This window comes from Lissotriton helveticus, chromosome 11 (assembly GCF_964261635.1).
Source record: "Lissotriton helveticus chromosome 11, aLisHel1.1, whole genome shotgun sequence".
NCBI classification, from domain to species: domain Eukaryota; kingdom Metazoa; phylum Chordata; class Amphibia; order Caudata; family Salamandridae; genus Lissotriton; species Lissotriton helveticus.
The window spans coordinates 262,332,783-262,357,886 of NC_136072.1; the positions used below are offsets into that span (position 1 = coordinate 262,332,783).

The 25,104-nt window shown below is 42.8% G+C and overlaps 1 protein-coding gene across 1 annotated transcript in view; it reads left to right on the forward strand.

Annotated features, from left to right (window-relative positions):
• The window catches only part of LOC144790776 (G2/mitotic-specific cyclin-B3-like), a 336,268-nt gene that overhangs the window by 272,095 nt on the left and 39,069 nt on the right, over positions 1-25,104 (forward strand). The window contains exon 12 of the mRNA XM_078665471.1: positions 12,061-12,191. Within this exon, the coding sequence (XP_078521597.1) occupies positions 12,061-12,191 (131 nt within the window). The remainder of the gene's footprint in view (positions 1-12,060; positions 12,192-25,104) is intronic.

Here is a 25,104-nt window from a genome sequence, read left to right on the forward strand (position 1 = left end):
TGTGATTTTTGGCACCAGAGTCAAAAAGCATTTGACAGTACAACCATTTACTTGAACACCATCAAATGGATTCTTTAGTATTCCGGTTGAACTTTCAACTGATTTAATTACGACTTCACCACAGTGTAGCTCATCAGATTCTGAACCTGAAGTATTCTGTATACACACCTCTTTCACTCGTTTATTCTTTTTATAAACTTTCGTTCTGCACACTTTGGCTAAATGCCCAATCCTGCCACATATTTTACATTTAGCAGAAAGGGCAGGACATGATTCATCATTTGCCAGATGGCCGACAGAATCACAATGAAAACATTTAACATTTTGCCCATTTTTGGAATTCACACTTGTAGTTTCTTTAGATTTTTGAACACTTTGTTTAGTTATGCTTTGTACCTTGTCACTGCTAGAACTAGCAGTAGATTCTTTTTTAATCACTTTAACACAGGCAAGAGAGTGTTCTAGGCGCTTGGCAATAGAAAGAATTTCATCTAAATTAGGATCATCTTTTTGCCATAACTCATCCTTCACCTTTTCAATGTTGCAACCCAACATAAATTGATCACGAATGCGCTCCTCAAGAGTGCTTTCGAACTTACATGTCGATGCTAGTTTACGTAGATAAGTGACATATACCTTAACAGACTCTTGTGGGAGTTGCCTACGCTTCCCAAAAAGGTATCTCTCTAAAACAGTACTAACTTTAGGGAGGTAGTGCTTATCTAACTTCTTAAGACAAATATCAAACTCATTTAAACCATTAGATTCTTCATCATTGAGTTCAGTTAAGTGTTCAAACACATCCTCTCCCTCTGAACCTAAACAGTGCAAGAGGAGGGCAGATTTCCTTTCCGCACTCAATGAGACACCACAAACTCTTGCATAATTTAGAAAAACCTTCTTCCACTTTGACCATCGAATTGAAGGTTCTCCAGGGTCAGACAAAAAGAAAGGTACTGAGTTGACATTTTGCATATTTGAAGGTCTTTGAAGAAGATAACGCAAAAAATACAAGGTTGTTACTGTAGATAAAATAACATTATTATTGTTGATAAAATAAACACAAAATTAAGGTGGGTTTATCACCGTTGTAGAAAACCAAGAGATGAAAATAAAAAGGTAAGAAAGTGGTCGGTTTTACATTTATCAATGTTTGTTGACTTTTGGAGATGTCAGTCAGAAGATGGATAAACACAGAATGGTATATTTGTTCCAAACCCACTCTTTATTTGGTGTGTTTATCACCGCAGTAGAAGTAAAGAGAATTAAAAAAATGAAGGCCATTTGTTTCATTTATAAATGCTTGTTGGATTGTTGGTATGAAGGTAGACACAAGCTCCTATCACAATCGAGGAACATGTAAATCTGTTCCAAGTGAGGATAAACACAAGCTACTATTTGGTGTGTTTATCACCATCGAAGTATCTCCATCGTAAAGAGAAAGACATCCGATAAACAGGGCGTCAGTGGTTGCCAGGAGACTGAGCTTTAGCATCTAACAACAATCGCTTGATGACGCATAAAGATTGACGACTTTACGTCTGCCTGCGTTGCAGTGTTAAAGAAGATGATGCGGTTAGTAACGCGCACAGAATGAAACTCCGTGGTAACAAATACCGGCAACAGGGAGCGTGAGGAACAGCGCGTGAGGCTTATGCGCACGAGATAAGTTGTTTGAATGTAAACGGGTGTGTCGAAGCGATGAGTCCCACAGTAATACTTTGAATAGATAAGTCCCGCAATTTTAACGTGATAGCAGGCAGCAGGCTCAAAAATAATGCGCGCTGAGAAGATTAAGATCCTTCGGTATCTCCACCCCAAAATCGGTATAAACAGAAGAGTCAAACCAAAGTCTAAGTTAAGAAGTAGTAGATTTTCTTACCTTTTAAATTGGTTAATCCACAGCGTATTAAAGAAAATGAAAGTACAGTACCTTGAGGTGGTGAAAAATGAATGCTTTACCGCATGAGTGATGGTCGTTTTGGGACGTTCCTCTGTGCCTGATTAGAATGAATCAGTGAAAATGATGAAGTAAAGATGGCAGGGCTCAAGCCAGATCATCACCAGTGTAATGAAGCACAAGGCACAGGAAGTTGATTGAAGAGTTAAATGTTTATTCTTCAAGTAATACAGAGTAAGGAAACATCCTATCCACTCAGCATTAAAGGAGTAACTGCCACATATAACATTCTCAAGGCATTACCTAACATTACAGAACACAAGCATTTCATTCTAGAACAGAAGAACTACACGTAAGGAATGACTAAGCATAGGCAAACACAAGTAGAAGATATTACAGTGCACCCAGGTTTTTATGAAAAAAATCTATTCTCTTCACCCTGGATGCAACCACTGGTCATGTGCCCCAGAACTTCCGCACCATAGGTTGCGACTGGTATGCATTGAAGTCTGTAAATCTAAAGAGTAGAGGGCACCACCTCAAAACTCCTTGGCTTGGGAAACCCAAGTATGGTGTTAATAGAGTTGATAAACTTCCTCCTGCAATGGACCACCTGGTCATTCCGCAAGCCATTAGATGCGAATGCCAAGGTATGGGAAAGTGCGAGTGCTCAATAATTGATTTGAATTTAAAACTATTGGTGAATTAAAATACTTTTTAGACCCACACGTCGTCAGAAAAGATTTTTTAAAATAAGTACATAAGTCTAGGGCGGCAATGAACTCTACAAAGCCATTAACTAAAGTGCGTAGGGTTTTAGGAGTGCATCCCATCAATACTGGGTCATCGGCATATGACAATGCCGGAATTTTGTTACCGTTGATAGATGGGACGTCCTGGGTTAAAGTCACCAGGGACTTACTTAAATCAATAATATATAAAATAAATAGGAGGGGGGCCAAGACACAACCCTGCCTGACCCCCCTACCAACTCCATTGGCTTTGGAGACCTCATCATCCCTGCTAATGCGAACCCTGGCGTGTAGGTCTATGTGCAAATATGCTAAAAAGGAGACCAATGACTCCTCCAATTCAGAATCTAAAAGAGTGGACCACAGCCGGGATCTGTTAACAAAGTCGAAGGCAGACGTGAGATCCATGAATGCGAGATATAAGGGTGTTTTCTTGGCTGTTATATTTGCCAATATTCAGATTGAGGTTGAGGCACTGTTCCACAGTGCCCACTTGGCTCCTAAAACCCAGCTGACATTGATGTAAAATCTGGCATTCTACAGCCCACAACTTGTTCCTGTTGTATAATACCCTCCCTAAGATTTTCAAGGTGTTATCGATCAGGGAGATCGGCCTGTAGCAACTCTGATTCAACCGGTCCCCCTTCTTAAAAATTGGTACTATAATACTAGAGGACCAGGTTTGGGGTATGGGAGAATTTATTAAATTATTAAAAACATTTAAAAGTAATGGTGCCCAAAATTTAGGGGTGACTTTTTATAAGATAGATGGGGGAGACAATCAGGCCCGGGGGCTTTATGTCTCAGGCTCTGAGTAATTGTCTCCTCAACTTTAGATAATTCAATCCATATCCCAGTAGTTGAGGTATACCCCTCACAGACTGAACTGGATTCCGGAGCAGCATAGATCTTACTTAAGTGGTTCTCCCAGGACTCGCTGGATATATTACAGCTAATAGGCGACATTGTGTTTCCCAGGGATCTCATGCCTTTAACTGCCTGCCAAAAATCCTTCCCATTTTTTTAAGGTATTTGCCCGAACAAGATTATCCCAGTGGTCTTTAATGATCTCTTTTCTGATTTTGGTAGCTCTTATAACTTATCCTAAACGATGTAACAAGAGAGCTGTCCATAGGTTTGCTAGCAAGAGCCCTCCGCAGGGCTCTGTTAGCTGCTGAGCAATCCGCGTTAAACCATCCAGGGTCTGAGTTAGTTTTCTTGTTGGGCTGAGACGGTAGGGATTTAATACCAGTGCAAAGCTGTATAAAAGCACCAAGCACCTCCCGATTGCACTCTCTGAATGTCAAGCAGTTATCAATCAAATCAGGATAAGATCTTACCATACTTTCAAATACTGCTCTGTTATCTATGCCATGCCACACCAGTCGGAGTTTATCGGTAGTGGGTGTTAAATCACTAGCACCGTGGGCATGGTCATCAATTGGTCTGTCTGTAAAACTTAGGGTCATATTTATCGGGTTATGATCCCCCTGGAATATGGGGGAATAACTCTACCTTTGTCACATAATCTTCTAAACCAGCAGTTATAAAAATATAATCTATGGTAGAGGCTGAAGCACTTACTCTATAGGTTGGTTCAATATAACCGTCCCTAGAGGGCACTGCTGCGATCTCCATAGCATTTAAAAAGTTGTTAGAACTTAGGAGATTCACTAGCTGGTCACCTCTCTGACTCAACAGACCCATGATAGTGGATTGAATGGCTGGGTAAATAAATACCCTTTGGGTATTTACCCAGCCATTGAAGTCACCACCTAAGCATATACTTTTGGCTTTCATATCGTGATTAGCGATTTGTAAATTCGAAATAAACTCAAACAATTTGATAAAGTTCATGTTAGGAATGGATTTAAAATCATCATTATAAAAATTAAACAAATAAAATGAAGTCCCCTGTGTGTACATAGTAACCTGAAACTTATTGCTGTTGGTACGCAGAGCTCTTGCTCGACCACCTGCCCTAATATTAATCCATGTTGAGAGGCCCCCAGCAGACCTTCCTAGTTCAGAGATGGGGGATAGGACATTAAAACATTCAAAGCCCTCCATAAACAGCTCTCGAGTTGCCCAAGTCTCTTGGAGCATAACAATATCTTGGCTGTTAATTCATTCCTGCCAATACGATAAATTTAATTTAGATGCTAAACCCACAACGTTCCAACTTAATATTTTAAGTGACGGGTCTGCTGTCCTTATAGTCAGGATATCGGGTTTGCGGGGCTGTGGACAAGTTCCAGGGGATACTACTTCCGCTACCTCAGTTAATACCCGAGTCGTCAGTGGGAGGGACAGTCAATCCTGACAATCCAAATCTGATAAGGGCGCAAATCTGTTAACGGTTGGGATGAAATGGGGCATATTGGGATAGGATGCCTCAAATAGTTTTTTTTTAAAGTAGCCCAATGGCAAAGCCCAGATACTGGTAGTAAGATCAGTCTGATCCATATGTGGTGATAATATAGCTTTTGCCACAGAAGGCCTGCGGAAATTGATAACTATACAATCCCCCCTGATAGATTTTGGAGATATACCCAACCAACCCACTCTCCGTGCCATGATGATATTCAGTCAGTGATGGCCTTATTCTTTTGTTTTTAGACAGCCAGTCCACACACTTACAATGTAATTGCTCCCATGATTCTGTCCGGTCAGATCTTAGGTGGGGGACGCCTGCCAAAACAACAACGTAGGGGCATGCCTCAGGTGGTAGATTTAACACCTCCGTGTTACCCCTAGTGTCTGATAGACAAGCGGAGTTGGTGGCCCCTTCTAGTAATCTGTTAGATGACATAGTGCTTTTCATATTACCATCTATGGTTGTATTTGTATCAGCCCGCACTGTATTCCTATTTACCCCGCTGGTCCCCATGATTTCAAAACAAGGAGACATTTTATTGCACATAACACAATCGTCAATGCCTAAGTTCAAATTAGTTGGATCATTTGGCATTTGTTGATAAGTACGAGTGCTTTTAGAGGGTAGATTTGACATACTTGGTATTCCTGTGCCATTAGTTTCAGAAGTAATAAGATCTACCCTGGGGGCTACATTAGGGGTCGTGGATTTGGGCCCAGGAAGGGCAGAAAACACAACAGGCAAGGAGTCCCGAAGAGAAGAAGCAAAATTATCAAGAACACACTCAACACGATCAGTAATTGTGTCCATAATAAAACCCATGGCCACTTTGCTGCTGCTGCCATTACTAATCATAAAGAACTGATCATCTCAGTCTGGGTGCCGATAGAGCAGTGGAGAGAGTTAGTGTCTAAAGCATACACTTGAGCCTCAACTGTTGTAAGGTTGGTGGAGGGACAAATCCAGGAGTTCAATGTTGTACGGGTAGAGCAGGGGCGGATGGGTTGCTTCCTCTTTGCACTCAGTCTTAACTGGCTTCCTCTTGCGCTTTGACCCGATGGGTGCAACAGTGGTTATAGGGGGATCTGATGCAGGGGGATTGGTTATAATAACATCTCTAGAATCCTCACAAGCAGCAGTTAAAATATCAGTCATGCACGATTAAACTGTTAACTTCAGCTACCGAAGTCAGGGGTTGAAGTGGTAGCCCTAAGCCAAGAGAAAGATGCCTCTCAGTCAGTTCGATTTCGTTGCTAACAATGCTGACTGCTCTTTCCAGCATGGTATCAATGCTTGTTGCGGCAGGTCTGGATACCACTTGTCCTGCACGCTTCCCCATGATCACTTTTAACACAAGTTTTTTAGATATAAAATTAAAATGTCCTTAGCTCACCTAGGGGGACTTGCATCAACTGTCGCCAGATGAAAAAGGGGTGGGCCAGTCCAGTCTCCTCCGGCCTCTGACGGCCTCAGACGGGCCCATCCTTGGCCCGGGCTTCGCCCGGCGCACGCCCGCGCGCGTTCCACGGGGCTGTTATGTTATGTTATGTTATTTAAAATTTATAAAACGCACATACGCCCAAAAGCTTCTTGGCGCTGAAGAGGAGATAAAAAAACATAACAGAGGGATACCAAAAAGAGTCGCTATTTCAAATAGGCCTGTGTAAAAAGAAAAGTCTTGAATGCCTTTCTGAAGGCAAGGAGGTCCCTACTCTGTCTCAAAGTCAAAGGGAGGGAGTTCCACAAAGAGGCAGCTAAAAAGTGAAAACAGCTACCTCCCTGTCGTTTTTTCTTGAATCGGGGAACCTCAAGTAGATCTTTATGAGCTGATCTCAAACTTCGTGAGGGACTATATCTCCCGATCAGTTGTCTAAGAAACATTGGGCCCTTGCCCTGCAAGGCCTTGAAAATGATAGAACCAGCTTTAAATGTGGCTCTCTGCGCCACAGGCAGCCAGTGTAAATTCTCTAGTCCTGATTTAATTGATTCCCATTTAGGTACCTTGCAGATCAGTCTGGCAGCTTGATTCTGCAGGTATTGCAGTCTTCTAAGTTGACCAATCGGTAAACCCCGATAAAGACTGTTTGAAAAATCAATATGGGAAAGAACTAGGGCATTGACTACCTGAATTAAAGCCGGATCAGTAAGGAGATGTGCAATTTTTCTTATTTTCCTTAATTGAAAGAAACCAGAAGAAACTACGGTTCCAATCTGAGATTTTAGGGCAAGGTCTTCATTGATGGTCACTCCCAAACTCTTTACTGTTTGGGATTTTTTGGGGGGAAGACCCATGTCAGAAGGCCAAAAGTGTGGGCTCCAACTAATCTCGCTCTTCCCAGGCAAGATCAGTTCGGTTTTCCCCGGATTTAATTTAAGATGGTTTGAGGACATCCAACTCTGAATAAAGGTCATGGTTGCCTGAAAATTCTCTGCAGCATTGGTTGAGTTTAATACAAAAACCAACAGCAGGTCGTCTGCATAATTATATACAGTAACTTTATGCTCTCTTAAAGAGAACAAAAGAGGCCGCATATATAAATTAAATAGTAAAGGGGACAAGGAGGATCCTTGAGGAACCCCACAGAGGGAGTTGTTTTTAGGGGCTGTAAAAGATCCTAGCCGAACAGACTAAGTAGCCCTCCACTTTTCAAGCGCCTCCGGGCTTATCCTGCTGGCGTCGGTGGTGAGCGCCGCAGGGGGAGTGCTGGGACTTGGAGTCCTTGCCCCTGGTAGCCGTAATGGCGGGAGCGGGAGCAGAAACAGTGCGGCAGCCCCCAGGTATAATTCGTAGTCCTTGCCCCTGGTAGCAGTGATGGCGTGGTAGCGTTGAATAAGAAGGCCTCCTTCGATTAAACAGCTTGGTATAGTAAGTCATGGTATTTTCAGATGTGGAATCTTTGTATCAGAAAATGTAGGTAGAGTAGTGCGGAATATGTAGTTTTTAATGCAATTTACACCCAAAGAATTGAGTGCTATAAATGTGAATGTGACAAAGGCCTGGTGGATCTGCCCAGGTATTCACTTGCTTCCTACAGGTGAATAACAGCAAATCATTTCCATAGATGACCTGCATGTTCCGAAAAAGGTCCTGCAAATGGACTAGTGGCTCATGCAAATGGCAGAAGGAATTGGGCAGGGCTAATGTCTACCCTTGGAATAGTAAAGACAGAATTTGTTGAGCAGAAAATCTTAAGGAAATTGTTTTGTAAGCCAGACAGCAGATTGTCCCACTAGTTCCCCAACTAAAGGTGTATATAATAAGGCAGGAACCACTAAAGTATAATGCCTGTGTTCATCTTTAGGAGCTCCATCTGCAGAATACTTGTAATTTATAAAAGCGGTCGGAAGGTAACCCTAGATTTACTGTACTGCATTACTCCTGATTGAATGATGTTCAAATACTAGCAATTATCACTGTTAGCAGCAAAATGCCCCTTCTCTTCAGTGTGTGCCTTTGAGGAAAATCAAGTCTATAATATAGACATGGGCTAGTCTTATGAGTTTGAATTGCGCGACCCCCTATGTAAACCCCTATTTGAGCTGCTATCAGAATTCTGAGTTCGGTGTAATTAACACATCCTGTATTTACAGAGTGCATTTCATATCTCATCTTTTTGTTAAAGCTTGGCAGGTCCAACCCGCCGCAATGAAGCAGGAGAAAGTGTATGGTATTAACCTACCATTTGGATTTTGGTGTCGTAAACGCCAAAAAGAGCATGTTATTCCCCATAAACTCGTAGGTATTATTTATCATACAAAATAATCCATCCAATGGTATCAATATTTGTGTACAATAAATATCACATTAATTCAGACAAACTCTGAGTTGGTACCTAAATGCGAGGGAGCAAAGTTCAGGACACATCTAGTTAAACATTGAATTCATGACAGCTGCAACCAATTGTGTGATGGTGGATGACCAAGGTCTTCTGACCAAAAAGGGATTGTTAAAATAGGTATAAGGCAAAGCAGGATTGTTAAAATGGATATAAGGCAAAGCAGGAAGGCCTATTTCAGTTTTACTGCCATTCAGCTATACTCTTTAAAGTAGGGGTGGGTGGAATATGCAGAGTTTGATTCCGCAGATTTACATTAAAATTCCACCAAACTCCATGGAATTCTGAAATGGGGTGGGTGGAAATTTGGTGCTCTGTTCTTAAGCAAAATGCATTCTCGCATCCATTTGTGGATGCAAAAGTTTATTTTGAGCTAAGAAAGTTGTGCGGACTCTGTGCACCCTCACATTTTCAAACATGGTGGGAAGAGGAGCGGCTCCTCTATCTTTAGAAACCACTGGAGATTAAAGTAGTTAGCTCTGCCAGTGGAGCAGAAGAATTTATCAGTAATTCAACTTTACAAGAGTAACGAAGAATTACCAAATTCTTGTGATTCCACCTGCAGAATAAAACATTCTGCCCAGGCCTCATTTTAAGAATGTATTAGTGTTTGTGCACTTAACACTTGGATTTTTCTCATCTCAATTAAAGAACTGGTGTTTTAACAAGAATATCCAACAAGAAATACTTGAATAATCTGCCAAGCAGCCCAAATATTTAGAAAGCGATCAGAACCAGGACAAGTCCCCTAGATACCTTAGACACTTTCTTTGCTAACCCTAAAGTAGTAATTGTGACCTAGTGAAATTACTCAAGAACTACATTTAGGTATGATGCTGGGAGAATGGTTAATGAGTACTGACTTCAGCTAAATGTTACAAAAAAGTGAAGCATTGCAGGATTGGCTATATACCACTGTCGGGCAAAAATTGTTGATAATTGTGCCTCTCTGTTGATTTCATGTCCAAAACCCAGTGGGAGAGAAAGGGAGATAGTTTTGTGTAATAAAGGGCAGACCTATGTGCTCAACTCTCATTACTGTCACCTATATGGAAACAAGAGCTGAAAAACAGAATGGCAATTTACTTGGAATCTGGCATTAAGAGCGATTGTCTACAAAAGAACCAGTGCCTCCTTAAAGGGCTGCAGTGCAATGTGTATGGCCACAATGTTAATGTAGTGCCATCAATAAGGGGTTTGCAAGATATGTCAGGCAAGTAGGTAATAAAAGAGTTTCTGGTTTACTTAGTAGAAGGCAAATCTATAGACAGCTAGGGTGGAACATATGCTGCTTATTTTAAACTCCACAGCTCAATATATGTATTTCCATTGACCCCGGCTTTCTTTGGGTCGGGGGTCCAAAACACTTTAAAGACTTTATTAGAAATATTTTTAGATCTAAAGATTCTAGCAATATTATGGGCTGGCTTGGCGCATTGAATCTCTTTTAAGCATAATTCAACAAACTGATCATGTATGTACCCCCACATGTATTCAAAATGACATCCCTGTGTGTTTTAGGCCAAATTACATTAAGTTTTAAACTAGGTGTGGTTTTATTGCTGTGAACATCCTCCTTTGCCGTGGAGAACCAGAGAAGTGATCATTCTATTATTTACATATTTTAGTGATACAGCTGGCTCTAATAGGCTAGCAGGGTCAGGCAGTTTAGCTGGGTTCAAGATACTACACATAGTTTGCTTCCATTTCCTATTTTATGGGAATGTGTGGACATAATTTGGTTTTAGTTGGAGGTAAGGTATTAGTCTGAATCTCTAGTGTAATGGCAATGGATATTTTGTGGAATTTTTTTAGATTTGGAATTAAATGCAGTTGTAAGAATTTTTTATGCTAAGAGCTTGAACATGTGGATTTGCTGGGCCCTATGTGTTTTGGGAAAGCCTAGAACAGCGAGGAAGGTTTTGTTCAAATGGGAGAGATCCAATCAGAGGAAATCAGCCCAAATATTCCTGTCTCCTAGAAATAAAGACTTAGCTGAGCGATAATTCTAATTCTTCAAAACAATGGCAATCAACCTTAATTGAAGGTCATATCAGACTTTAACCAATTCTGAAAGCCATCAATAACTTCTAAACCATAGACATCCAAATATAGCTACCATGTGAGTTGAGATGTAACTTGTGTGTCATGAACAGCTGCATGCTATTCCACACCAAGGCAGTACCTATGTGCTTGAAATGGATGCTGTTGAAATGGATGCTGTTGAAAATACTAGATCCTTGTCAAAAGCTCATGTTACTTAAGAAAAGGCAATTGCATTATTAAATACTTCCAGTGATAAACATTATTCATTGGCTGAGAAGTAACTAGGCTACTTTTTGCTAGACCCACTAGTGTATCCACGTTTACCATTCAAGTTACGATTAAATGCTCCATTGGCTTTAGAAGATGCTTTAAAGATGATGTAAGACCAGCATGGATTAATAATTTTTTATTTAGAAATGGCACATGCCTTCTCTGCGCATCAATCCATCTCCTGCCTTAGTTGGTAAAACTCCTCGCTGATAGCCCATGATCTAATCGAGCTGAATGCACCAAGACTGTTCAACAATGAAAGGGTTATGTGTCGTGACAAAGTAGTTAAGATTAATTTTATTTTTGGTCTGAAGAATGTTGGGGTAATTGCATACACAAGGAAGCCTCAATAGTGCATTTACTTGAGTGCTAGTACCTGAGCATGTTGCTTGAGAAGATGCATGTGGAGTATTCATACAGCACCTCATAATCTTTAATGTGCTATCAAATGTTCTAGTATCAGCTGACAATACAGAATTCTTTCTGATTGTTCTGTATGTTTGTCAAAGATAAATACTTTCTAAACATTGCTTGATAGTGTCTCGGATCAGGATGACATTTGGTAGGGAGTCCCTCTAACATGTCTGAATGTTTCTCTAGATGAAATCTGTGCAAATGGGCATACAAACTCAGGCTGTGCCTATTTTAAATTAATTGATTCAAAATATATGTACTAACTGAACTAATAGCAATCCACAGGTTAAGGAAACTCATCCACTCTTTGTATTAATTATTTCAATTGCTGGTTTTTAACCATTGTTTTCCCACAATGCCCCAAAAATGCTTTTATGGTGATGATCTGACCATGCAGCACCTCATAAATCTCAGCTCATGAGCATTAGATTGACTTTTTATGGCATTTTTCTTTTTTCCTACTAGACCCCACTACTTAACTACTATACTGGTTACCAAGAAACGGAGATTCTACCTTTGGTTAAGAAGTTAAATAGTCTGATTTCTGAAAGGCCTCATGAAACACAGAGGACAGTTTATAATAAATATAGCGACAGGTAAGCTTAAAAAAAAATGTTGTTCAATATTTTGTTAAATACATATATACAACATTAAAAAAGAAAAAGGTTTTCCACAAGTTTAAACAATACTACTTGTTAATTTTTGTCAGCCCCTGTGGGCATGTATCATTAATTGTGGATGTCTGCTTTAGAAGTGAAGTATGTTTAAATGCTTAACGTTTTCTGCTAATTTGATATTCATATTTATGTGCACTAAAGTTGTTTATAACTAGAGATTTACATTATGCACACTTTACACTAAACTAAATGTGACAAAAAGCTTTCAAGAGCAATTTAAATAGTTCGATCCCTGAAGAAACTATATATAAGAGCAGGGGTTGCATCAAGAAATGGAAAAAGATTTGGGGGCCATGACGAAAATATAGGGGATCGGGGGGGGGGGGGAGGTCGGGGAGTAATGATATATCCCACTTGTGTGATGATGGGCTATTTTTTGTTCACCACATCGCTATTGTGTGATTTGTTTCTTGAACACTGTCTGTTGTGCTTTGGTACTAGAAGTTATGTTAAATCTGATTATTATTTTTTTTTTGTAAAGGTTGGTCTCAAATATGTTACTAGAATTTATTTACAAAATGCTACTTATCCTGGTAAATTAGATCCGAATTATATTTAGGATAATCTAGTGTTACTTTCATCCAAATGAATGACATTACAACATTAAATATGATTTTAGTTTTTTAATAACACATTGAATATACTAATATCACCCTTGTAAATAAATCAGATTAGCACAAGGTATCCTGGGCACTACCAAGGGGTCGATTCTGAATGCTTCAGTACAAGCTGCGCCTCGGACCTCCTCTGATGCATACACTATACCCTTCAAACAGGGTATCTCGTCTTTTGTGTGATTTTTAAGTTTGATAAACACAGTTAAAACAATCGTATATCAAAATTAAATTTGGCTTAACGTATTCACGTCTGTGACCAGACTTGAGCTACGAAATTTTGTTTTAATTTAACTTTGACCCTGAAAACATGGTGTATTATGCATATAATCCAATTGATTTGACCCAATGAAGTGCCATTATTGTCTTGGCCCTTATCAAATCTTGGAAAACTTAACTTGGAGAATCTGTGTTCACCTCCTCTATATTTTGTCTTTTGAAGCATGTCTGATGCTTCAAATGAAAAACACACTGACAAAGGTGAAGGAATTGTGACCCAGGTGCCTAACTTGGGATGTCTGACTGATTAAAGCTGATCACATCTAGTTCTTTTAAAAGAAGTTTCACTAGCAGACCTCCACTATCAAGCATGAGTTCTTAGGCTAATGAAAAGAGGAAGTGCTGGCATATATTTAAATCTACTTACTAGTCTGAAGAAGGCAATAGAAGGTTGGAATGGGATATGAGAAAGGGCCTATTCACTCCAAAGCTTTTCTCTGCCATATTGTGTTAAATGCCAAACGAGGACTTGGTGGCAAAAGGAAAAGGAAATGCATTGATAATCATTGCATTGAGGAAAACCTCAGAGCACTTGCAAATAGGGTTGTTTACATTCCAGTTTTACTGTTTTGCATAAATGTAAAATGGGAGTTTCCCTGCCAGCTGCAAGAAGAAGCCTTCATTTTTCTTTCATTGGAACAGTAGAAGACCTTTTCCTAACCACACGTTAGATTTCTCTGCAGAAATCCCTTTTTGGGGGTTTAAAATTCATTGTTTACGGGGGTGGTTTGAGGGCAAGATGGCCGCCGTGAGGTTGTGGTGAGAAGTCGCTCCTGACCTCTCTCCCTGTAACACCCAGATGACTGTGGGATAAGGACGATTACCCCCCATATGGAGTTTGCTGTCTGGCTGCAGAGAAGAGTCGACCAAATACGTATAGCATATCCAGCTACCAAAGCAAGAACCAAAGCGAGAATTAACGCTCTTTTCTTTAAACTGGCTGGTTGGAAGGCGAAAGTACGGATGCAGCCGGCGAGGAGGTTGACCCGTGAGTCTAAAACGGAGAGGGGCAGAGACACTGAGAAGGAGAAGATGAAAGTGTCGCAAGAAACCCCAACGCACCAGCAAGGCATGAGCGCTAGAGGTACCCCGTCAACACCGGCAACTATCAAAAAAAATGCGGTGCCATCGGGATTACAGCAGCGTGGGACTGGTGCCCTCCGGAAAACCGTCCCCTTGGCTCAGAAAGGGAAGAAACCAGAGAAAATGGAAACCCGACATAGCAATGATGCAGGTTCTGTGGAGAGGGCGGCTCGGCCCGGACAAGGCTCGGATCACCCCACAGCAGACGCTCTAATGGCCCCAAGACAAGGACAAGTACTCGGCAAAGGAAAAGAAGCGCCACTTAGGCAGCCTACCTTGAAGGAAGCTTTCTCCCCCAGATCGGTCCTCCCGCTGGACGCCGAGCAGAGCACTCACAGCAACGTCCTCGAGGACGCAACGGCAGGCGCTTCCAGCGCTGAGGCAGAGGTTGCTAGGCAACCACAGGATTCAGACTTCGGCAGTAGCAATGTCATCGGCGGCAGCATGGACGGAGCCGGAGACCGCGCTGGCGGTTCTGTAGCGCTTCAAGGAAAGCCCCAGGTAATGCAAGATACCTGTGTGAGTGGCAGAGGGCTGAGCAAGGACCAGGATTTCAACAATGGGCTAGGAGATGATCCGAGAGGGGCACCCTTCGGAGTTGGGACCACTGGGAGCGCAGATATGATGGAGGTACTTATACAAATGGAGGCCGACATGGGTAATAAAGGCAAAGAGGTAAATCTCGGGGATAGTAATCCCAGTCATGTGAGGAAAGCTGTGTCCCTAACTGCGCCTCTAACTATCGGCAAAAAGTCGTTGGGCCCTGAGGAGACAGAGGGGGCCTCCCTGGAAGGCGAATGCTTCTATTCAGTCAGTGAAAATACTGATGCCACACAAACAAGCGATGATATGTCAGAGGAAGGTGAACTAGACGGTGGGACAAGTTCAGGGTCTGCCACGTCCAGGAAAGAAAGTACACAGAAAAAGAGAAAGGTGAAGGGGAGGCGGCATGGTGGCGGCACAGGCTCACCAGCAGTAGTGGGGAAGAAGCTTCTTTGGGACTATTCTGCGACATCACAGACTTATGCAGAGGAGAGTAACCCTGACAGTGCCCCCGTTCCGGTACAATATATGGCACCCTTTGACACGATTTGCTCCACGCTCAAACAGATGCAAGAAGAGGCAAGGGCAGAAAGTCGAAGGGCGAGACAAGCTACAAAAAAGATACATAACACCCTTAAGAAGGTTAATAAGCTATACGAGGGCATTGCCGAAAGAGTTACCGAAGTAGAGGAAAGGACTGGGAAGTTGGAGGAGGATGTTGGGGCATGGCAGGACTTTAAGGTGGAACAGGAAAAGTTGACAAATGATTTTCAATGGAAGCTGGAGGACTTCGAAAATCGCCAGAGGCGTAATAACATTCGCATTTTGGGCGTAGAGGAAGGAGCAGAGGGGCAGGACATTATGAACTTTGTGGTTAAATTGTTAAGAGGTTCCTTCCCTGAATCACAGTGGGAATGGGAAAGGGAAATTCAAAGAGTACACAGATTCCCGTTCACCATTAGAAAACCCCGAGGCAGTGAGGGTCAGGGGGGGCTCCCCAGGGCTATCTTGATATATGTCGGGAACTATCTACTCAGGGAGGAGATAATGGACAAGGCTAGGCCTGACAGGAAAAAAACCTTTGAAGGAATTACTTTCTTCGCCAGACCCGATTTTTGCCATGTAACGGTAGAGAGGAGGTGGCGACTCCGGCAGCTCATTAAACCTTTTCAGGCTGTAGGGTCCGAGGCATTCCTCCTGTTCCCCTCAAGGCTAAAGGTAGTTACAAAGGGCAGAATAAATATCATCTTGTCCGAGATTAAGGCCCAAGAGTTCCTGGAGGAGATTAAATCACAGAAAGGGGGCTGAGAAAGCGCAATTTGTGTAAAAATGCTCGGAAGAAAGCTGAAGAGAAAATTTGAATTATTAGAGTAAGGCTATATAATCCGACACTAATCCAATATGCACAGAGGGGGTATAGAGTCCATAGGTTTTCATCTATTGGAAGGGTGGAGGGGAGAGAGGAGCGATCACCACTTGTTTGTAGCGGCTACACATAGGTCCTACAGACCTATTTGCCAGTAAAGGGGGGGAGGGGGGTTGGAGACCGAGGGGGGGTAGGGTGGGTTTAGGGGGTAAGAAAAGGGTTGAAAACATAAAAATACAAGGTGACGTAGGGGTTGAGAAACAGCACAGGAACTCACAATTCAGCGCGCAGGGAGCTAAAATAATACAGTACGCACTAAACATAAGATGGCACATAGTTGACAAATATCAGATTGCACGGTTGGCCAAATCCTATGATGTATTTTAATGAGTTGTAGAATCGCTACTATTAACATCTGTGGTTTGAATGAAGCCGGTAAAAGATTAAGGGTTGCGGCATTACTTAGGACACTACAATTGGATCTGGTCTGCCTTCAAGAGACTCACGTTGAAGCCAATAAAAGCTATTTGTTAGAGCAATTAGGTTTTTCTCTTCTGGCACATTCTAAGCAGGGTACCAAACATAGGGGGGTGGCAGTATTAGGGAGACCCAGTGATGTAGAGGTAATAAAGAAGAAGGAGGATCAATGGGGTAGATGGGTGATACTAGAAATCAGGTTTAAGGGGGAGAGGTGCACTATAGTCTCCGTGTATGGATCTACAGAAGACGATCCGGAGATATTTCAATTCCTGGACACTGAGCTAGCTCTGTGGCCTGAGCCCATTGTTTGCTGTGGGGATTTTAACGTTCACGATCCCAGTAGCTCTTTTATGCAGACTGGGAGGATTTATGTAGGGAGGAAAAAAAGAACCCACAGGGCATTGACAGACATGGTGGCAAATAACTCTCTAGTTGACCCATGGATTAAACTAAAACCAGCAACAGATGGCAGCACATACTACTCAGCCCCCCACAGGACACTTGTTAGGTTGGATTACTTTTTGATTTCTACTCCCCTGCTGGCTGGGGCCCAGATGGAGAAACAGCCTCAAATCATCTCGGACCATAGCCCATTGATTTTAACCATTAAATTAGGACAGGCACAGCGTAAGATTACACAGTGGACATTTGATAGAAACCTACTGAAGGATGAAGCATATAGGGAATATATGATAGCTTGGATTAGGGTTTTTTGGGACATTAATAAAGGCACGGCTCCTTCGGGGGTAGTATGGGATGCCTTCAAGGCAGGGATAAGGGGGGAAACAATGAGCTACGTGTTCTCAGCTCAGAAGAAGGCCCGGCTCAAAATTATGGAAATTAACCAAAGGTTGATTAGAACCGAGGAGGAACTGGCGCGGAATTTGTGGGAGAATGTTCCAATTGAAGAACATTTGCTTAAAATAATGGCCCTTAGAGCAGAAGCTGCAGAAAGCATATCTAAGAAAGCAGCAGAGAGCTATCTAACCAAGAGGGAAGCTGTGTATGAGTTAAGCGAGAAGGTGGGTCACTTATTGGCAGTTCGCACTAGACAAAGGTTAGCGGCATCAGATATCGCTGAGATTATGGATGGGAACGGGGCCATGGTTATTGAAACAGTAAAAGTAAGGGAAGTGTTTAGGCAATTCTATGAAGAATTGTATACTAAGGATAGGACAGGAATAGTAAGCGAGGTCGAAAATTATCTCAGCGATATTACTCCCTCTGTTATATCTAGGGAAGAAAAACTTAGATTGGATTCCCCCTTTAGTCTGGAGGAATTTATAATTGCATTAAGTACTTTACCATCAGGTAAGGCAGCCGGTCCAGATCAACTCCCGGTAGAGTTTTATAAAGTATTTCATCAAGCCATAGGAATGGATATGTTTAACGTCATGTTGGAGGCCCAGAAGGGGGTCATGATACCCGCCTCATGGGGGGAAGCGGATATCATTGTCATTTTGAAAAAAGGTAAAATTGCAACACTCGCAGGGTCATATAGGCCTATTACACTTATGAACGCAGACACCAAGGTGTACTCTAAAATCTTGGCAAATAGGCTGGCAAAGGTGATAGAGGGCCTAGTAAGCCATACGCAGCATGGGTTTATCCCAGGCAAAAGTACCACGCAACACATCAGGCAGGTGGTTACAACTTTTGATGCGGCGGATGTCCTGGGAGATCCTATTGCGGCACTCTTTCTGGATGCCGAAAAGGCGTTCGATAGGGTCTCCTGGGAATATCTGTGGCAAACGCTAAAGTGGTATGGTATGGGGAGCAGCTTTATCACCGCAATGCAGACTTTGTATAAGAATCCCTCAGGAAAGATCAGAGTCAATAGAGGATATTCATCAGCAGTTAGGATTGAGAGAGGGACTAGACAAGGTTGCCCGTCTTCCCCACTGCTTTTTGCCCTTTACCTCGATCCCTTGATAAGGAAACTAGAGGCTAATCCAAGGATCCTGTCAATAAGGTTGAATGGGACCGAGGCAAAGACGCTAGCCTACGCGGACGATGTGGCTATTATGACACCTAATCCTAGCATGGCCATAGGGGAAATAGAATCTGAAGCGCAAAGGTTTGGTCACATATCTGGATATAGCCTAAACAGCACTAAAACTCAGATAGTCTGTAATCGCCACACCATCTGCAATGATTCAAGAGTTGTGACCTCAGCGACTTATTTGGGGGTCACAATTACAGCCGATTTAGATTCGTTGGTGCAGATTAATCTAGCGCCCCTAATGTCAAAAGTCAAAATGGATTTAAATAGAATGAATAATTTGCACCTGTCATTAGTAGGATGTACCAACGTGATAAAAATGTTAATATTGCCCAAATTTTTGTATTTTTATAGGACGATACCGTTATTTTTTGAGTTAAAATGGTTTAGTGATCTTGAAAGCATCTTGAACAGATTTATTTGGGCCCATGGCAAGACTCGCAGGGCGTATCGTTTTATGTCATTACCCAGAGAAAGAGGAGGGTGGGGTGCGCCAGATTTCAGACTATATTACTGGGCATCTGCACTACAATATATGCGAGGATTGATTGGAGGGGGTGGGTTGGATGTTAGAACAACAAATGAATCAACTAGGATATATTCTATAGTGTTGGGAACTGAGGTAGAAAATTCATTTCTTAATTGTACTGATTTTGTTTATTTTAAAAGAACGAGGTTTAAGACTGTCCAAGCCGCATGTAAGATTTGGATTGCCGTGATGAAAAAAATTGGTATGGGCCGATATAATTGGTACACCCGATTGTATAAAAATGTATCCTTTCCGGCACAGATATTTGGGGACACCACAATGGCAGGCTGGTTGGAAAAGGGGATTGTGCAAATAGGGGATCTGAGGAGTATGGAGGGGATTGTACAATATACAGAATTAATGAGTAAATTTGGACTAGACCGAAGAGACTTCTTTAAATTTTTACAAGTAAGAAGCTTTCTCGGGAATAAGCAGGGTGGGACTGTGGGGTTTGCCAAGGTAGAGATATTGGAGAAAATCCGAGTAGGAGGGGATTGCTCAATTCGGAGCTTTTATGCAAGCTTGTTAGCAACAAAAATAGATGATAGAGATAAGCATAGTGTTAAATGGGCAGATAAATTAGATGGGGAAGTTACTTGGTTTCAAGAGGCATTGGACTTAGGTCGCACACTGCTCTGCTCAGCCCCGCTCCAATCGCAGCAGTATAAAACTCTTTATTCGCTATACTACACACCAGCAAAGATAGCAAAATGGGGGGGTAGTGTAGGCATTACGTGCCCGAGATGTAGCTCCACCGAAGCAGATCTAATACATATATTTGCTGCATGTCCACAATTGCATACAGTGATAAAAGAGATAGAGAAGTTTCTAGATAACTCTTTGGGTATCCAGATTACTCTAACACCGGTAGAAATATTGTTAGGAATAGTGGTGGATAGCAATATTGATCAGGCAGACTTTGTTTTCGTCGCCATGGCAGTCTATAGGCTCTGCATAGCCAGGGCCTGGCTGGATAAAAATCCCCCAGCAATGCAAGTTTGGTTGTCTAATCTCCTGTCAACATACAATCTGGAAAAAAACATATATGCTCGGAAGGGCAGGAAAAAGAGGAGATTGGGGTTAAGGATATGGGACCCTATTATAAAATGGAGAGAAGGGTTGGGGATGACTGATTAGTGTAGGAAATATTGAAGGCTTTTTGCTCTAGTCACTGTAGGAATCTCAAGATGATGTTAATTCAATGAAATTAGTAGGATGTTTAGATGGATGGATAGCGATTTTGTTGAAAATAATTCTGACAAGTAGTGTACTGTAAAGAAAATTAATCTTATTATTTGAAAGTATACGCTGTAATGTGATAACTGTGCGTTGGCTAAAATAAATATATAAAAAAAAAAAAAAAAAAAGAAATCCCTTTTTGGGAACTTTGGAAACCATGCTAACTGCTTTTCTAGAATGTTTTGTTTTCATTTCAAGCCCTCCCCCTGTCCCTTGAACAAATCAAAGGAAGGCATGATTATGTACTACTTCCACCTGGGGCAAAGTGTTGCTTGTTCTCCCTAGAGAACCTTACGCCATTGGGCAAGGCAAGATGTGAAGATACAAACTAACTCTGCTTATGAGCAAAGCAGAGGCGTGAGATGTAGATAATTGGCAGAGTTGCCTTCTACCACTGTACCATGGTTAGGCAACCGGGATACCTAACTATTGGTCCAGGGCTTTCATCGAACTAAGTAAGCAAAATGCTCTAGTGTGATTTAATTTTACAATGTCCACCAGCCTCACTCTAATTCAGTCTAGACAGTACACAACATGCAACATACATTGCATGCAAAGGTCTGGCTGGCCCTTTTCCATTACATACCTTTATCTTGGGCCCCTGAATTTTAAGGATCTTATGCAACATGGAAGGAGTGAGGGACATGTCCCGGTAGTCACGCATTCATCAAGGGTGTTATGTCCCCTGCAAAACCTATTTGGGACCAATCTGTTTTGCACCACGTACCTGCACATTTTAGATCAGCTGGTCCCTGGTCTGCCACGGCAAGTGCCGGTTGAGCGGAGGGACTCAAGGCGATCTTTCAGCAGCACCTGACTGGAATTCACTCGGTCTGGGCGGAGAGTGTCATAACACTGGCCCCGCCCCCTCCTGCCATTTAATCCCGAGCAGGGCATGGACGCGCTCAGCGGCGCGCCAAAGGCAAGTCCGTATGTGCCCGTCCGCGCCTTATTGCTGCCTGCCGCCAATACCCCTGCTCAATTTCGACACTGTAGCCCCGGTAAGTTTACAAACACTATGCTGCGCTACTCTAACAAGGAATTCCGAGCCTTAAACCCCCTTAGCCCCCCGGCCTATGTACATTTCCCTCAAATGGTCAATCCCCCTGACAGTCAGCAACCTTCTGTCCTCAATTGCAAAATTTGCGAGCACCGATCGGTGTAATTGCAATGACAGGTGTCACAGATGTTACTATAACCCATAGAGCATTAAAAGCTCTGTACCTTAATGCAAGATCTGTGCCCAAGCATGCATTAGAACTCTGGAGGCTGAAAGGCCCGACATCTGCCTCTTTACTGAGACATGGCTCCATAGTCATGCCTCCCCCCGACGTCACAATAGCCTTCCCCCCTCAGTATCACCTAATCAGACAAGAAGGGGAGGTTGGGAGAAGAGGTGGCATTGCAGCCGCCACTAAAGTCCCCTGTGTGATCAATGTTCTAGAGTCCTCTGTCACCTCAATGCTAGAGATACTGGTATTCAGGATGGAAACCTCCGATACCAAAACCTGGGGAGGAGCCCTAGTCTATAGACCCCCTGGCCCAAAAACTAAATTTGTCAACCAGCTGTTAGACGCCATAGCACCTCATGCACTAGCAGTGGACAGTTTTTTATTAATCGGAGATTTAAATTATCATGCGGAACTAGCGCTGGACCCCGACACCTGCCAGTTAATTCAAGCAATGAACACACTTGGATTAACACAGAGGACAGAGGGCCCTACTCACCTAGCTAGACATACACTAGATTTAATATTTACAAACACACCCAAACTGATAATCGAACCTCCAGCTCCACTATTATGGACCGATCACTACCTGTTGAAGTTTGGTATGACGATAAACCTTAATAGGAAACTAGGTCCTAAGCGAGACACTCTAATCCGTCCCTGGCGTAAACTCACCCCATAAGTTTTCCTCACCCATTTTAAGCCTCCGTAGATTTCCCATTTAAAGACAGTGGAACAAGCCACAAATATGTTGGAAACAGCTACTCATAGCTACTCTGAACAAAGCTGTGTCGCTGTCTAAAGTAAGAGTCAAAAGTGAAGCATCTCCCTGGTTCACGGCTGCATTGAAAATTGACAAGCAATTAGGTAGAACAGCTGAACGCCAGTGGAGAACAACTAAAACTGAGGAAAACCGAAAGACCTACAGGCACCTTCATCTTAACTACATAAAAAATATCAAAGTAGCAAAAAAGTCCTACCTAACCCAACAAATAAATAATGCTGCACACTCAAGAAAGGAACTCACCTCTCCATCGGTGGAACAGTCTTCTTTTTCTCCCACCCAAGAGTAGGTAGATTCCATTTAATTTTTCTTTGACAATAAAATTAGAACCATTTACTTTTCTTTCCCCCATCACGACACAGATCCTCATTATTCAGTCAATGACATGACCATGTCGGCTATACATACCTCTGGAAGTAACAAATGTTCCTGTGCTACAGGAATATGAACCCATAATCATCACCGAAGTATTAGAAGGCCTGACAAAGATTAAATCAGGCTCCCCAGCTGATCCTGTACCAAGCTCATGCCTCTAATTGCCAATGTCCTAACTCAAATTTTTAACATGTCGCTAAAGCAAGCCAAGGTCCCCCTGAGATGGAAACTGGCTCAAATTGAGCCCATCCCTAAGAAACCTTCAGCTGACCCCAATCTACCGGCCAACTATCGCCCAATCTCCCTCTTACCTTACTTTGGGAAGGTGCTCGACCACCTTGTCAACAAACAGCTAACTATCCATCTGGAGAAACACTGTCTACTTGACCCCTCACAATCTGGCTTTCGGGCCTCCCACAGTACAGAGACAGCTGTTGAGATTGTCGACAACATAAGGCTTACCCTGGAAAAAAAGGAATCAGCAGTCCTGGTTCTCTTAGATCTGTCTGCCGCCTTCGATACCATCTCCTACAGCATTCTGAAACATTGACTGTGGGAGGTGGGTATCAGAGGGAAAGCCTTTGCCTGGTTTGAGAGCTATCTGGCCGACAGGTCCACCACCGTGGTTGTTGACACAATAACCTCTTGTTGATCAATAGAGCACACAGCTTTCAGACCGTGTCGTACGCTGACGATACCCAACTGTTGGTCACCTGTGACTCTGACCACGTCGGCACCCGATCTCACTTTAAGAGCTGTATGGTCCAAATTAACGAATGGATGAGTACAAACAAGCTACAATTAAACAGCAGCAAATCTGAAATTATCTTGTTTGGAAGGGCCGAGTAATTCCGGTCGCCTGATTGGTGGCCCCCGGAATTAGCTACGTGTCCCAGTTCCAAGCCATCAGTACGAAACCTGGGGATCGCCATTGACAGTTCCTTGTCTATGAAACCCCATGTCAATCAGGTTTTGGGGGTCTGTTATGGGATCGTGCGTAATCTCCGCAAGATTTTACAATGGCTACCCATTGAAGCAAGGAAACCGCTGGTGCAGGGTCTCATCATTAGCCGTTAACATTACGGAAATGCCCTGCTTACAGCCCTAAATGAAGATCTGCTTTCCAAGCTCCAGATTCTCCAGAATACTGCAGCTAGGCTGGTCCTTAATCTTCCACGGAGAGCCCCTTCCAACCCTAATCTTCAAACCCTCCATTGGCTACCGATTCGAGAAAGATGTCAATTTAAAATCCTAAGTCTTGTCCACAAGGCAATATATGGTGTAGGCCCCTACTACTTAAAAAACAAACTTAAATGGTACTTACCTGGTAGATCATTATTTCAGGCTCTAAATCATATCTTGTTCAGCCCCGTATCCAAACCTCATGCAACGGAGGTCGCACTTTCTCATACCTCGCCCACTTCTTGTGGAATAAATCACCCGAACACATTTCATCCATAATTGATCACAAATGTTTCCGTTAAAAACTTAACCTGGCTTTTCTCTCAGTAGCCTACTAGTCTCGGATTGCTGTTTGATCTACCGCCTCTTTCGCTGCTAGCGTCATGAGACCTCATGGTGAGTTGCGCGCTATACAAGAATGTTTGACATTTCCCGCCGAGGCGCAAATATGTGCACCTTTCATTTCACAGTGATGTTACACAGGGGCCTTTAGTTTTCTTTAATGCTTAAGACTGAAACCATAGTTGAGTGACAATGCCGAGAAGCGATATGGTGTTAGGATTTAAGGGTAGTTCTGTGCTCCATAAGTGGCTGTTCTGGTGTGAACTGGAATGGCAGCAGGAGGCCGAGAGACTAAGTAGCAGGAGAACGAGCATCAAGCTGAAGAAGAGAAGCGGGCCTTCTTTCAAGCTGCCTTCAAACCCGTCTGTTTAGCTCTGGATAGATTGCTACAGGTAGGAGATGATCCAGGTAAGGAGATTGGTGAGGGTGAGCTTCTGGAGGCTGGGGTCCGACTGCAGGCTCTTCAGAAGCTGCTGAATGACAGCCTGTACTTCCTGCTATCTCATGACGTGAAGCAGGATAACCTGCAACAACTTAAGGTGGCTCTGGTTGAATGTAGTCAGCAACTGAAGCCCAAAAAGAATATTTGCCATCGAGTCCCGTGGGCGTAAAGAGTCCAGTCTCGAACAGGCTCAAACAGGCAACTCCCCTTGTCCTCTCCACCCTTAGCCTCGACGCCCGGGCTGAGACTCCCTAACACTGGCCTTTTATAGCCCTAGTAATCAGGTGACCCCGTCAGCCAATGTGAACCCTAGCCCTCACACTATCCAATCACAACACTAGCC